The following is a 15,000-nucleotide window of genomic DNA, read 5'->3' as shown; positions in this document are numbered from 1 at the left end:
CATGATGATAGAAACAATATACTTGTACTTGATAAGAATGCATACAGCAAAACTGCTCTACCCGAGAGTGCAATGGGTTGGATTTCAAGATGCAATACTTTGCTAATAGAGCTATTCAGTTAATACTTGGTATGTCTAAACCATAACAATAGTTAGCAATAAACCAGGCCATGGTCGTCTTACAATAATCTCCGACCTCGTGACCTCTAAGTGTCCATTTCTCGACAACCTAATATCGATTTATTGTTCATTTGACATGAAATGCTACGCGGTACGCCTACAAACCAAATGTTTACGCTCAGATAACATTCGTTGTTAGGGGTTTCAATATTTCTTTATTAACATATCGTGTTATGAACATTTGTTATTCAGATTATCGAAAATAATTCATAAATTGGTCTTTTTAATATAAGTCTACTGGGCTGTAAAATCGGAGAGAAGTTTTACGGTCAAAACGAAATTATCAGTTTAGATCTCTAGAAGACAAATATTATATCAAAATAAAGTTGCCACGCGATGTACACAAGATAAAACTCAGTACGATATAGACGATAGATACATATTTCGAATCAATATAAATACTATTGATCATTTGCCTAAATGGGTTATCATCCTTATCATATTCCACATGTCATCACAACAATACATTCACATGTGTGTCTATCTGTCTATCTATCTGCCTGTCTGTCTGCCTGTGGCCATAACTGATGTATTTGTAGATTCCATATGATGATGATACATGTGCATTTTTATCGGTAAGCTAACATGACAGTCAATCTTCAGGTCATGGCATCTGTTTTATGCATTCATCTTCAGCATTCTCGAAAGCCAGACCTTTTCTTTCTGACTTGTTTCGCCTGTAGTTTCACGACTATGCATCTTCAGTAGCTTGCTGTGGTAAGTGACCATATTCTGCTACAGTGCTGGGGTAAGTGACCATATTCTGCTACAGTGCTGTGGTAAGTGACCATATTCTGCTACAGTGCTGTGGTAAGTGACCATATTCTGCTACAGTGCTGGGGTAAGTGACCATATTCTGCTACAGTGCTGGGGTAAGTGACCATATTCTGCTACAGTGCTGGGGTAAGTGACCATATTCTGCTACAGTGCTGGGGTAAGTGACCATATTCTGCTACAGTGCTGGGGTAAGTGACCATATTCTGCTACAGTGCTGGGGTAAGTGACCATATTCTGCTACAGTGCTGTGGTAAGTGACCATATTCTGCTACAGTGCTGGGGTAAGTGACCATATTCTGCATCAGTGCTGGGGTAAGTGACCATATTCTGCTACAGTGCTGGGGTAAGTGACCATATTCTGCTACAGTGCTGGGGTAAGTGACCATATTCTGCTACAGTGCTGGGGTAAGTGACCATATTTTGCTACGCGATACGGTGCTAACTTCGTGTAAAACTACACATTTCTCCAACCACAGTCTTGATACTTGTCTGTGCTCCAACACACATCCCGACACTACACAAACAATACTGTAATATCATGGTTATGGGAGATGCTTTGATCAGAATATGGATAAACCGTGACATGATACATGAAGTGCTATGCTTAGATAACAACACTCTGCATAGCCATACTGCAATTATGCCTCCATCATGCTGAATTTCGCATCATACAAAATATATATCTATGAGAAAGTGTCAAGTGTGCATTCCATACTGTCTTGGAAAGACAACCACTACGAAAAAGAAGATTATAAATAAAGATTGGCACTTTATTGTTCTGCACATAACTAAAAAATTATCACAACAATTTTCACAAAATGATTAAAGACATTTAGGAAAACTACTGGCAACTAAGCTTATAGAGCTAAACATCTACGTCAACCTCTGTTAACATTTATTTCAAAGTTTTTTTAGAACGGTTACAAACATAATAATTTTTGGTTATGAGAGTTGACATTAAGACATATTGGTATACCTAAATTGTCCCAATCCAATGTGAATGGTATGTTACCAATGGGTTTGCATTGATATGGTGTTAAGATACTTTAGGTATATACCTCGGACCACTATAGCTTTTCTATAATAGTGGTCTGATGACATACATATTTGGCAAACTTTGCCATTTGTCTACATAAAGTACTAACAGTAACTGTAAACTATCAACTATAATAAAATATTAGTACATTTAACACACGATACGTATTGCGTGACACATCAACTCACATGACAACATCAGTTGCCTTCAGGATCGTAGACTTCGTGTCGACAGGTATTGTTGACTTCGTCAGCATGGTCACGTGATAATGGATTGTCATATGGCGCCAAGGATTGTAACTGATCTCGAACCTACAAAACAAATGACAAAGACTTGACAACAATTGAGCATTACAATAATATGATTCTGAAACATATGACAGTATATTACACACTTAATGCACTTTTGAAATATATTTGTAAATAATGAACATTTACGTGTTGGTATATGACGAAATATACAGTGCCATACAATGTACCTATAGTATGACGATAGATACAATGCCATACAATGCACCTATAGTCTGACGATATATACAATATACCTATAGTATGACCACATACGTAATTACACTTTATGAACACGACTCGATGTTTACAATCATACTGAAGTTGGAAACATAATAGAACTTACTGTGCTGTATGTCAACATTGGAAAAACAGAACAAGCTAAATATTATTTTGATCATTAGAAAAAAAAGGATAAATACTGTTTGAAACATAACGATATTATATTCGTCCATTATTACATGATATGATACGATAGTGTATGGCATAAGACATGACAGGCATTGTACATATAATATGATATCAATGATATGACATGGCATCATATTATTATAACATGACACGATATCAAATGAAATGACAGAATATATCAAATTATATGTATGGCATTTTATAACATAGCTTAATATGGCAAGATGGGATGACACAACATGACATGACTCGACTTTAAACGATGCACACGCCATGGCAACATGAAATGACATGTCATGGTATAACATAGCATGACATAACACAACATGACACATGATATCATATAACATCACATGACATGCCATGCCATGACAGCATATAATACACCATAACATAGCACGACATAACACAATATGACACATGACATCACAAACCATGACATGACAGCATATAAATGATATAATACGTCATAACATAGCATGACATGACACATGACACATGATATCACAAACATAGCATGGCAGCATATAATATGCCATTACATAGCATGACATGATACGACATGACACAACCTGATCATGACATACCAGCATTACATTGCATGACACTACATGAAATGACAACAAATGATATGACAAGACATACTATACCTTTTCATTTTCTTCAAAAGCACGAAGGAGATTACGTCCAAGTAATTTCTCTATATCAGAGTCACTCCATCCTCTAGTAATCATTTCAGCTATTAAGTCTGGGAATGTAGACACGTCTTCAAGACCTACTGGTAAACTAACATTAAAAACAAAACAAAAAAGTAACTTTATTTTCAACAGCACGTCTGTAGAACAGTGATGATTGAAGGTACATACGATACTTGAAATGAAAGATAAATATTAAAACACAACTATTCATCATTATAAAATTTGCTTCGATTGATATGTATTGTTATGACTGTGCCCGACATAGAAAACTTAAATCAATCGTACAATTCAAATACACAATAAATAAATTCAAACACGTGTCAACTTACGTTGTGACGCCATCGTAATCTGATCCAATACCAACACAATCTATTCCACATACATCTTTGATATAATCGATGTGATCTATAGAGAATAATAAATATCAACAATATTTACTTTAAACTATCAAGGACTATAAATCATACACGGGTTGGTTCAGTGGTACACAGAGTTACTTGTTTCTATCGGTATATCAAGGTTGACATGCTATCTTGATGGCTTACATACGACAATAGGTGATGTACAGTTAGCTTCAACAGTTGCCGATCTATGACTGGAAGCGTGACTTTCTCAATAGTACAGTTGTTGGTAAAAGTCAACCAACCACCGTGAAAACATTCGCCATGTACTACAATTATTCAATAATAAGTAGCGCTGCATGATTTGTTATTTCGTCTATATAAATTGAATATATAAATAGAAGTCTTTAGGTAAGTCAATCCCTGAAGTAGTCTGTAAGGTACGTCGTGACGGGGCGCCCTCAAACTTCGGCCAACCCCTGAGAGGAGGCCGGTGAGGGCGAAACGTCACGACGTATCTTACAGTCTATCCCTGAAGGCAATAGATGAAAATACATATTACACACGTGTTATGCACTGCCCTTCCCAGTGTGTAGAGAACGCAAGTGAAAACTCTTTGCAACCGGTAAACAGTTTCAGGTGTTGTACATAATTTTGAAAAATATGTTGCATATGCAATATCAACCAATCAAAGACAATGTATTATCGATTCGATGCATTAGTAGTATGTGTCCAATCCATGGTGTGTTGTTATCGTCCTAAACTATGATCAAGGAAACATTTGAATCAAAACTTTACAACTCATTGCCATCACGTATTAGGGAACTACAGACTCGCACGTTTTTAGAAACATGGTCCAAGCAGCACTTTTCAAATTGCTTTCTATGAAAAGCAAAGTGTTCCAGTGTAACAGAACTCATTTATTACATTTTCTTTGTTCATATATAAATTTATGATTGTGATATATTCTTGCATATCATTGAATTGTTATTGTTATTGTTATTGTTAGTGTTAGTGTTAGTGTTGATATATATCTGTATTCACAGTTAGTTTTGATTGAGTGTATTACATTTTTATCTTTTTCCATTTCTTTGGTTGTTTGTATGTGCAGTCAGTGATTGTAGTCTCTGACTAAATTTTAAAAACGGACGTTAAATAAAAAGAATTGAACAGTAGAGTGGATCCCAGTTACAAGAATTCAACTGAGAGTAATGAAATCAACAGATTGTACAGTCTTACCTGCTACTTGCTGAAGATCACACACTGATTGATTCATTGGAGGACAATTGATATATTTGTCATAAAAATTAACCATCACAACACCACCATTGTCTTTCTGGTTATCATAGTGAGGGAGGGAGGGAGAGAAACAAAACACTGTTAGCGAATCATGAGTATTGTGTACGGGTTAACAGTACAAGGAACGTACCCTGGCATTTTAGCTGTACTGGTATTGTAAAAAAATGGCGATGACAGGTGAAAAATTTGCATATTAGGTATTTAAACACTTAAAAACATGACAGGCTAATGTAATGTTATTACTCATAATTAACATATTACGGATTGTACGGTCATGTTAATCAGCTGTTGAACCAATCAGCTTTCTGCGATAGGTAAGACGGCATAATCTCTGTTGCTGACACGATTTGACACCGAGTGGCAATGTAGAGCTAGAGGGACAAAGTAGACGAACATTATCATCCAACACTAACAGCTAGATGGCATATAAGGCTATACAAAAGTGCCAAGTTCTCAAGAGACTCCGGTTGAAATTGTGAGTAGCCCTAGCACTGTGTTAATGCTTGTTTTAGATTACACAAGTGCATAACATCATGGTCTAATATGATAATATGATAAGACACACAGACATGTTCTTACCACTTTCTCAAGGATATCATCCGGGACATTTCTATTATGGGCACATATTGCAAATGCTGACGAATGACTAAAGATGACAGGTGCTTCAGTAACACGTAGTGCATCACGCATCGTTTCGAAGGAAACATGGGATAAATCAACAAGCATTCCAAGACGATTCATTTCACGTATAACAATCTATGGAGAAATGGCATAAAGACAGAAAAGATGAACGGATAGCCAAACCAAACCAACAGAATGTTCCTATAGTCATCACTTGAAAGCTGAAAGGTAAGGGGAAACAGTAAATGTACTTCGACTACACTCAGATTTTAAATTTTACCAGATTTAGATTTCTATTTTGGACATTATTTTAGATCTCAAAGGGGAATACCATTCCTGGAAATTAAGGCAGTATTTTCATTAGGTTCTAGAGAGTCATTTCATGATTTTACATCGGCTGCCAAGAAACACCAAATTGAAACTCTTTTTCGTCCCATTTCTTCTTTCAGTGGAACTCCTTTGCATCATGACATGGGTCTAAGCAGACATGAATATTTATTCGATGAACAATGCAATATTCATGACTTCTAAGAGCGTGTTTCCTTCAGATAAATAATGAATAGAAATATGCAGTGTGTATTTGCTCGTTGGGGGATAATAATGATATGTCAATCAGTATGTAAAGACTCCATGACATTGAATACATACCTCTCCCCAGTCAGATAAACCACCGTGCATTGTAGTATTGTCGACGTTATGATTCCAGTTATCAGCCCTTTAAACATAAATGAACAACACATACACTAAATAAATCACATTGTGATAGTACACTGCTTTCTTATTTAGTTACCAAACCCTGAACAAAAGTGTGAAGGTGTATGGAAATGAACCTTGCAAATCATACACATAAAAACACTATGTATTGGATTGGGACATGAACGTTTTTTTAAAGTTTGAATTATACATGAAATCTGAATAAATCTGAATACACTTAAATCAAGATACCATTACAATATTTGATGATGGCATATATGTATGAAAGTATTCATTTAACAGCTTTGTCCAAAGTTTGTCCAATTGTTCCAAACCCACTCACTATAATAAACTGCTACATGTAACAAGTGGCTGGTTAAATGATGACAATTCATTTCCTTAAGTAATTATATTTATATATTGGCTTTACCCTGAAGAAGGCAACTGTTGCGTTGCCGAAATGTCGGTTTTAATAAAGATCATCAGAAGATTATAGTGACTGGTCGAGACATCTTTAATTTCTACCTCACACTTTGCCAACATTTATATGTACTCCCACCCACTTCTTTTAACTTCAATTGTCGTAGTTGGACTGGGTCTATCTCTTAAACCAATTATGTTGCTTACTTAGTATACCATAGACTCTCTTTAGTTACACGGCCATTTTGAATACATTGTTTGCACCAAACATACAACTTTCAGTCAGAATGAAGTTCATATCATCTTATACCCTAGTCGCACATACATTTGTATTTTTTTAGATGCACAGTCCCACAGAGGGCGCACTTACCACGGTGTATCACAACTGTGTGTAATAGTCATGTAGCGAGTACCAAGTTCGTACAGCATACGTAAGTTCCCCAACTGACTATCAAAAGCATGGCCGCCTTCCACACCTATCAGACTGGCAATTTTACCCGCTTTGAAAGCGTCCCATATACCTGCAATGTGCAAAAACAGACATTTGTTATGTTGGCGGATTCAAATTACATGCACAAACGCTCGGTGGGTTAAAGGGTCAAATGTCAACATTGAGCCACCGTGACAAAATAGGAGTAAAAAGTCTCGAAAAAAATTTGGAAATCGGTAACATTTGAAATTACGTTGTCCTAAATATACGGTCAAAAGTCATCGTGCATTGAAAGTGGGGGGGGGGGGGGACAAACCTCTACAGAAATGATACTTTAAGAAATCAAGAGTCAAAAGTCTACATGACTCGATAAAAAAAACTTAACGGGGGAGGGGGGTCAAAACTACGGTACACTCACCCTGTACACTAGTGACAAACTCAAATGTATCTGGATATTGAGATGAAAATCGTTTGATGACGTCAATCTGTTCTAAAACAAAGCGAATTGCATCTTTATATTGGCTGTTACATGACACATATGCTGCCCAAAACTGGAATAAATTGAGACAAGAAATGTACAATAGTGATGTATAATTCTGCATTTGATATAACGTATACACACTCTCAACATTTATCCTTGCAATCATATGAATTATTCTGTGTACTGATAATAGATTATGTAACGAGGCAACAAATGATAACCAAACAAACACAATATGAAGCCAACAGTCAATAGAGAGGCTTTCATTGTTTCTGCGTTATTATATATAGTAGTCTATAGATTTTAACTATTCAAAGGAGTGGATAGCAATTGCTGAAATATGTCAGGTATTCCTATTATTGGACTGTGTCTCGAACTAACATTATACGATGTGGATTGTCAAGTTAAACGGTTGCCATGGTAACGGTCAATATTGTATAGAATGTCACTGCATCGATAGGTTAAATCATTACATTGTGTACAAACAACTGACCTACCAGAAAATACTATATATAGCTATTTGTGAAATACATGTATTCAGGAGAAGTTGACGTCTGATGTTTAAATCTCCATCGTTCTGATATTCTTTGTACAAAATATTTGATTTGTTTAATAGTCTTACTTTACAGTAGGAATAATCAGTAATTTTGCCAATTCGATTTCAACATTTACAGCGGACTTTTCTTACATTTGTAAATGTACATATCGTGACACCTGTAAAATAATGGATACTAAAATCTCACGAAGAAAACAGTTTAGTCAGGATGAATATCAACATTATATTGTTTCAACTCATACAATACAAATTCTGAGAAGTCATCAGTACAATCTCGTCGAGTCTCAGAATCCAATCTGTTTAAAATCTGATATGGTATGAACACGGCCGATTTCTTTATTTACATATATTTCCTTCGCTTCTTGTCGGTTCTTGTCGATTTTGTTCTTCAGCCTTCAACCCACAAAGAAATCGAGGTTTATTCACCACAGACTTCAATCAGATTGGTTCAGCTTTTAGATAATTTATCAAATTAAATGTGTTACACGAGAAAATGACAAAACATAGTATTTCCTTCTACCTGTGCCCCAATCAATCCCTGACGTAGACGTGGTATATCTGTATGTCCATATTTGCCAAACTTGTCTGCTGTGCTTATTTCAAGATCAATATTTTCCAAACGATTGTCAAAATTCGTCTTAAGTTGCCATGGTAAATCGTTATGTCTGAAATGAAATGACATAGTCAAAGTGGAGTACAGATTGACACATTGCACAGCGCTTATATCATAACATTGTTGACAGGTAAAATGTACATTACATATTTCTGCTTCATTTTTTTGGATTTGGACTGTCACGAATCGAACAGACACTGTGATTTCTTTCCTCTACTATAAGTACATTATTCATGTCTTTTGCTTGTTACACATTTCTGGGGATGTTCAAGAGTGCCTGAGTTACGGTGCGCACGACTCGCAAGTAGCAGGCACTCATTACAATTGTTCCGTGCATATTGTTTGTTTGTTTCCTAGCTGTGAGAAAGTATACTAAGCCCGGGCTTGTATTAATCAGCACTTAAATATTGACAATGCAAACATGTTTATGAATATAAGGTAACGATTCGTCGAAGTCTAGACAAAAAGTGACCATAAGTGACAAATAACAAATATTTAACTTCTTAGATTATATAAATGACTAATATTTTCAATAATTAATATGTAATGGGTTTTGTAAATATTGATAAATTACAATGAAATTAGTAACATTTCAAATGTGTATTATAATCATATTTTCGACTGACAAAAATCACCGCTATTTTTCATTCGTAAATGTTGTACTAGTTCCAAAAAGTGGCAAGGAGCGCTCTTAAACATTTCAGGGAATGAAAAAAAATATCGGACATGACGCAATTAAATTAAATTTTGACTGTCTTAATAAATCTATCATAGAACAATTACTGGAAGAAAAAAAGATGTTCAGGGAATCGATGTATGGTGTTTTGGATCATAATAGTCATTAACATAAAATGAGTGAAACAGAAAGAGACAGGTAATTGACAGGTAATTGATAGGTAATTGACAGGTAATTGATAGGTAATTGACAGGTAATTGACAGGTAATTGACAGGTAACTAATTGGATGGTAAAGTATCTAGACACTGTAGGTATCACTGTATGATGTACTTATCCACTATCAACAGTTGATCAATCACACAACACGTTCACTCTTCATCATCATCATCATCATCATCATCATCATCATCATCATCATCATCATCATCATCATCATCATCATCATCATCATCATCACCATAAGGCCTAATAAAAAAATTGTGTGGTTCCGATTTAAAAACAAATGTGTGGTTCCGATTACGCTCAATTTTAGAATAGGTAGGGTAGGTATATTTTTTTTAAATTTTTTTTTCATGTGTGAGTGTCTAGTTCAGGTTTTCCATTGTTTTCCAAATGGTCTCTGTGTTATTTATTTCTTCCTATCAGATATACAACTATTACAAATTGGAAGAACATTTTCATATTTTCTTTTTAAGTTGATGTCAGTTTCCGCATCCACGAGTTCGTCAATTTTATTTTATTTTTTCTCGAATACGTAAAAAAAGTTTAGAGTCGGGTAACCGGAACCTAACAATTATTGTTTTAGGCCTAAGAGACCGATATAACATATATAGACAATTCTACCTATAATGAATATTGATAAATAGCTTACCCGTCTACTAAAGGAACCCTTTCCATTAATTGTCGTGCCCTTGTCATAGGATCCGATGAGAGTTTAGAAGAGCCATTGGAAGCTACCACTGCGACAACAATTATGATAATCAATACAAGTACAGCTATTAATACCGCCAACATGATCCAGCGGTTACGTGGTTGTCGATACCAGGTGTCTGTTTCTTTGGTTCGGACTTTTATGTCAGCCATGGTGGTTGTACAAGATGATGTCTTCTAGTTATGATACTGCAAATAGTATAAAGTAACGGGAAATACTCAACCAAAGAGTATTCAATTAGATTAAAGTTTCGGCGTGTGTGAAGACAACACAGTTTTGACGTGAATCTTAAAACTGCCAGCAATTTGATTTTATAGTAATATATATTGACTAAAACGATACGATTTCTACCTAAGCAAACCAACAGAATACAAGCTCCAAAAGTCCATCAATAGTGTTTCATCTAAAAGTGATCTTGTTTTCCACTACGCTAAGTTTTTCGTACCTTAGTGAACGAGTAACAGCTACGATATACTAAGTGTGTGTATTCTCTTTGTCTTCATATACTCTTTTAAGTTTCAAGTTTTGGCAATCGAAAAGTCACGTGGGTATTTGTTGAGGAACTGCCCCACCTTAGATCTTTTTGTGTAATCAGTGTAGTGGGGTGTAAGCTTGTATGTAAATAGGATTGGGAACAAGATGTTGTTTGTGAATTTATTATTCACAAACAGTATCAAATTATAGACACATTGTGAATACGAGAACAAGAATAAATGTTTATAGACTCTTGGTTCATATTTACTGATGACAATTTCACACTGATATGTTTGGAAGTAAATCATTTTAATTTTGAATCGTTTTACTTATATCAGAACAATATCATAACAGAGAGTACAGAATATACATTGTTGACCATAATTATCTTAGGATGACCATATTAGTTTTTATTTCTCATTACTTTTCCAACAATGGGTCGGTCGGTCGGTTGACTTGAAAAAGAAAAGCATTCAAAAAAGCAAAAAAATCATCTCTGCCTCTCTTCTTCCTCCCCTCGATCTTCTTTGTAATGCCCCATCTTGAAAAAACTTCCGTCATCAAAGAAAAGTTCTGTTCATGAACAACTGTCGTTGTCGCCGCCATGACTGTAAATGACGTCGGCAGTTAAGACACCTATTTATTCTTGCCAAAGAGGGCGCTGTTCCCCAAATATCAAGGACGGGCGAAAATAAAAATATATTTTTATTTTGATGTCGGAGCAGAAAATTTGGGTCAGTCAGGTAATGAGAAACAAAAGAAAAATTAGGATCACCCTTATCAAGTACTAGTGTTCGTTACACTAGCTTGTATCATGAGCTTACGTGGTGGTAGTGTTACCATTTTATTTTAAATTTTTGGATTATCAACGTCAAATAATGCTGGTATCTTCAAAGTTTGGTTTATTCCCCGCCCCCAAAAAATAAATAAATAAATGAAATAAAATAAAATAAAATAAAATAGATAAATAATACACAGATGTTACGAACAATGAAACGACAGACCCAGAAGAATGAGATTATGGACAAGAAGACTTCGGGCGGGGTGAAAGTGCTAAAATATTATAGGACGTCACATCAATTTGGTCCTTTCCAAATTACTTGGCAACCAAGAAAGGTTTTGATAACTAAATACTGAAAGTGAACCTTGTCATTGGTGTTGGTGTTGGTGTTGGTGTGAAAATGTAAACTTGTCATTCGATTATATAATGGCAGCGTTGTACATTGTATTACAGCCCTATTAAATGTACCCTATCCGCAGGCAAAAGTTGAAAGTGAATTGTTCCCTCGTCTATTTTGATTGCAACACTGAACTCTACAAGTTCGAACGGTTATAATTAAAAATGGATATATCCTTAGACTCCTTCTTATCGTCACATTATAATATGAACATGTTGACAAATAACCATAAAACCTATCGATTTGAATTCATATGGTCTAACCTAACTTCTCCGGTCAACCTGGCCGGTCACATCCAAAATCGATATTATTAAACAATGTAGCATCGTGCCACGGAACCGCATGCCATTCGAATTCACTATGCATACATCAAATTCAGGCACAGGCAACAACGACTACAGACTGTCCCTTTTCGCTTTAAAATCCTAAAACTTTACGATATTCGGAATTTACTAAATCCAAAATCAATGCTCTATTTACTGTCATGTACACTGTATGGCTATTCGCTGGGGACAACACGCATTCGATGAAGGCATATGTTCACTGTAATAGTGTGCTAAGTAAAGCCATTAACCCTGGATGGCCTAGGGAACATTGGAGTTCTTCGTTTATAATCATAAGAGTTTCATTAGCTGCCTGGGTAGACTGTACTTGGTCATGAGTCAACCATTCCTACATTTGGATAGAAACCTCGAATATTGCACATACAAAAAGTCACTTACCTTCTATCCTATGTTTAATTGCAATGTCGTTGTGCGAGTTCAAGATGTCACAGATCTAGATTCCTTATTTGATTATTCACATGGACTCTATCAACCACCAGTGTCACTGGCGATAACGACCGTCTTGTGTCGAAGGAGTGTCGCTCTGACTCGCTTTCCCTAACAAAAACTCTGAATGCCGTGTTACGTAATCATTTGGGAAACAAGTTGTCATTATGACTTGTGGGAAAATGAAAATGGCTTGCTTTCGTCCTTCAAACAAATCAAATGTAAAGTACCTGAACGATACATCCTGAGTGTAGCAAAGAGAAAATAACCATTCACTTCCGTTTTTCAACTCAAAATTATTTTCTCTATGTTTGATATTCACCATATGTAGCAACAACGCGATATTTATTTCGAATTAATGACGTCATGTATTTCAACTTCGACATACTTTTAATCTTTTAATTTACATGAACGTGACTAAAACATTCATTTTTGCCCACACATGTGTACTTGGGTCATCTCACTGTGTCAGTATTGATGTGTTAATTTGTGCCCGTTTTGAATGTGTTGAGTGTCCTTCACAGCTAAACCATGGGTTCTGGAATGAATTCACTCTAAGATTTTTCGAACCTGAAATAGCATCAGGACATAAAATGTCATTTCTTTCTTCCCCTCGATCGTGGTCTTATAACACACTGGCAAGATTTACTTTCAGGTTTGTTTGTACGTAGAGTGCCTATTAACTGTATGTGTGGAGACTGTTATCTTAATGTGAAACAAATACACTTTTATACATCGAGGCAGGCATTGCTTTTGGGTTGTTATTGTTGTTGGTGTTGTTGTGTGTGTGTGTGTGTGTGTGTGTGTGTGTGTGTGTGTGTGTGTGTGTGTGTGTTTGTTTGTTTGTTTGTTTGTTTGTTTGTTTGTTTGTTTGTGTTTTTAGGGTATTTTTAATGATGATAAATTAATTTATGTTATCACGATGTGCTTCAAAATGATTATATTTCTGATTTGCAATTCGTTCCACCAAACTGTTAAAAATTCTTGTCTTCTGGTATTTGTCTACCAAAGTGTCAATATTCTCTACGTCATTCTCGCAAACCAGAGCTATTATTACTTCGAAGGGACCGGCTCGTTAAGAACGGTACCGTAAAAAGGTCGTGGTTTGCGACGATGCACTACGTATATTGTTAAAATATCGACCTGACGTCCCCCAACGCAAACGATACACCATTCCTCAAAACTGTTCATTCCACCACCGTATTGAAATACCCCCTGTAGTACATAGTAACTTGAAATACCCCCTGTAGTACATAGTAACTTGAAATACCCCCTGTAGTACATAGTAACTTGAAATACCCCCTGTAGTACATAGTAACTTGAAATACCCCCTGTAGTACATAGTAACTTGAAATACCCCCTGTAGTACATAGTAACTGCTAAAGACATCACCTTGTTACATGTACACTAAACTATGTATTATTCATATCAATGTCCTATCGTTTTTCCAAATTAATATACACATAACCATGGAATGAAAGAGTCGGTTAGAAACTAAACTTAAAACACCAATCACCCTAAAGTATTGAAAACATTTCACACTCTCGTCCAAATGTTTATTGTGCCGTTGCTTGATATGTCTGTCTGTCTCCAAGAATACTAGTACCGAGAGTAAAAATACATTGATTCACCACTTGTATTAGTGGGTAGTATTATCCGGGTCATAGACGTAATGGCGACAAGTGTTATTAACTTCTCCTATGATGTCACGTGGTAGGGAATCTTCGTAAGGTGTTATTTGGGAGAGTCGATCACGTACCTACAAATGTAACAAATAAAGTAAACAAGATAAATTTTAGCCTGAATAACAAGGAGTTTATTTTTAATATAAATGTAAAAAGACACAATTTAAAACCGTCTTTTTGTTTTTTGTTGGTCAGTCTGTGTTTGGTTTATTTTAGTTTTACTTGTTTTGTAAAGAATGCGTTTTAGAGGGTCAACATATCGGTATATCATGCTGATTATTCACCTTCTTGAATGTTATGAACAACATCTGAGCCAATCTCTCACAATGGCTTCTGCTTTAACAATGTATAATATTTTGTCTGAAGTGTCATCCCTATCAACCCATATTGTAGTAACAAAGATAGAAATACGTGTAGCTCAAACACTTACATACATACATAC

At 35.6% G+C, this 15,000-nt stretch overlaps 2 protein-coding genes across 2 annotated transcripts in view; both read right to left on the bottom strand.

Annotated features, from left to right (window-relative positions):
- Window positions 1-2,190: 2,190 nt before the first annotated feature.
- On the bottom strand, window positions 2,191-10,603 carry LOC144437345 (dipeptidase 1-like). Its single transcript, XM_078126270.1, has 10 exons — window positions 10,392-10,603; window positions 8,751-8,895; window positions 7,612-7,744; window positions 7,134-7,284; window positions 6,299-6,365; window positions 5,609-5,785; window positions 4,970-5,066; window positions 3,719-3,794; window positions 3,342-3,477; window positions 2,191-2,304 (listed from the first exon to the last, which is right to left on the bottom strand). The coding sequence occupies exons 1-10, from the start codon at window positions 10,601-10,603 to the stop codon at window positions 2,191-2,193; spliced, it is 1,308 nt and encodes a 435-aa protein (XP_077982396.1).
- A 3,241-nt stretch (window positions 10,604-13,844) lies between these two features.
- The window catches only part of LOC144437344 (dipeptidase 1-like), a 9,400-nt gene continuing 8,244 nt past the window's right edge, over window positions 13,845-15,000 (bottom strand). Inside the window, exon 10 of the mRNA XM_078126268.1 lies at window positions 13,845-14,632. Within this exon, the coding sequence (XP_077982394.1) occupies window positions 14,513-14,632 (120 nt within the window). The 3' untranslated portion in view covers window positions 13,845-14,512. The remainder of the gene's footprint in view (window positions 14,633-15,000) is intronic.

Source organism: Glandiceps talaboti, chromosome 7 (genome assembly GCF_964340395.1).
Source record: "Glandiceps talaboti chromosome 7, keGlaTala1.1, whole genome shotgun sequence".
In the NCBI taxonomy this organism is placed as follows: domain Eukaryota; kingdom Metazoa; phylum Hemichordata; class Enteropneusta; family Spengelidae; genus Glandiceps; species Glandiceps talaboti.
Note: the sequence above shows the minus strand (reverse complement) of the source record. Positions and strands in the feature narration are given on the sequence as shown.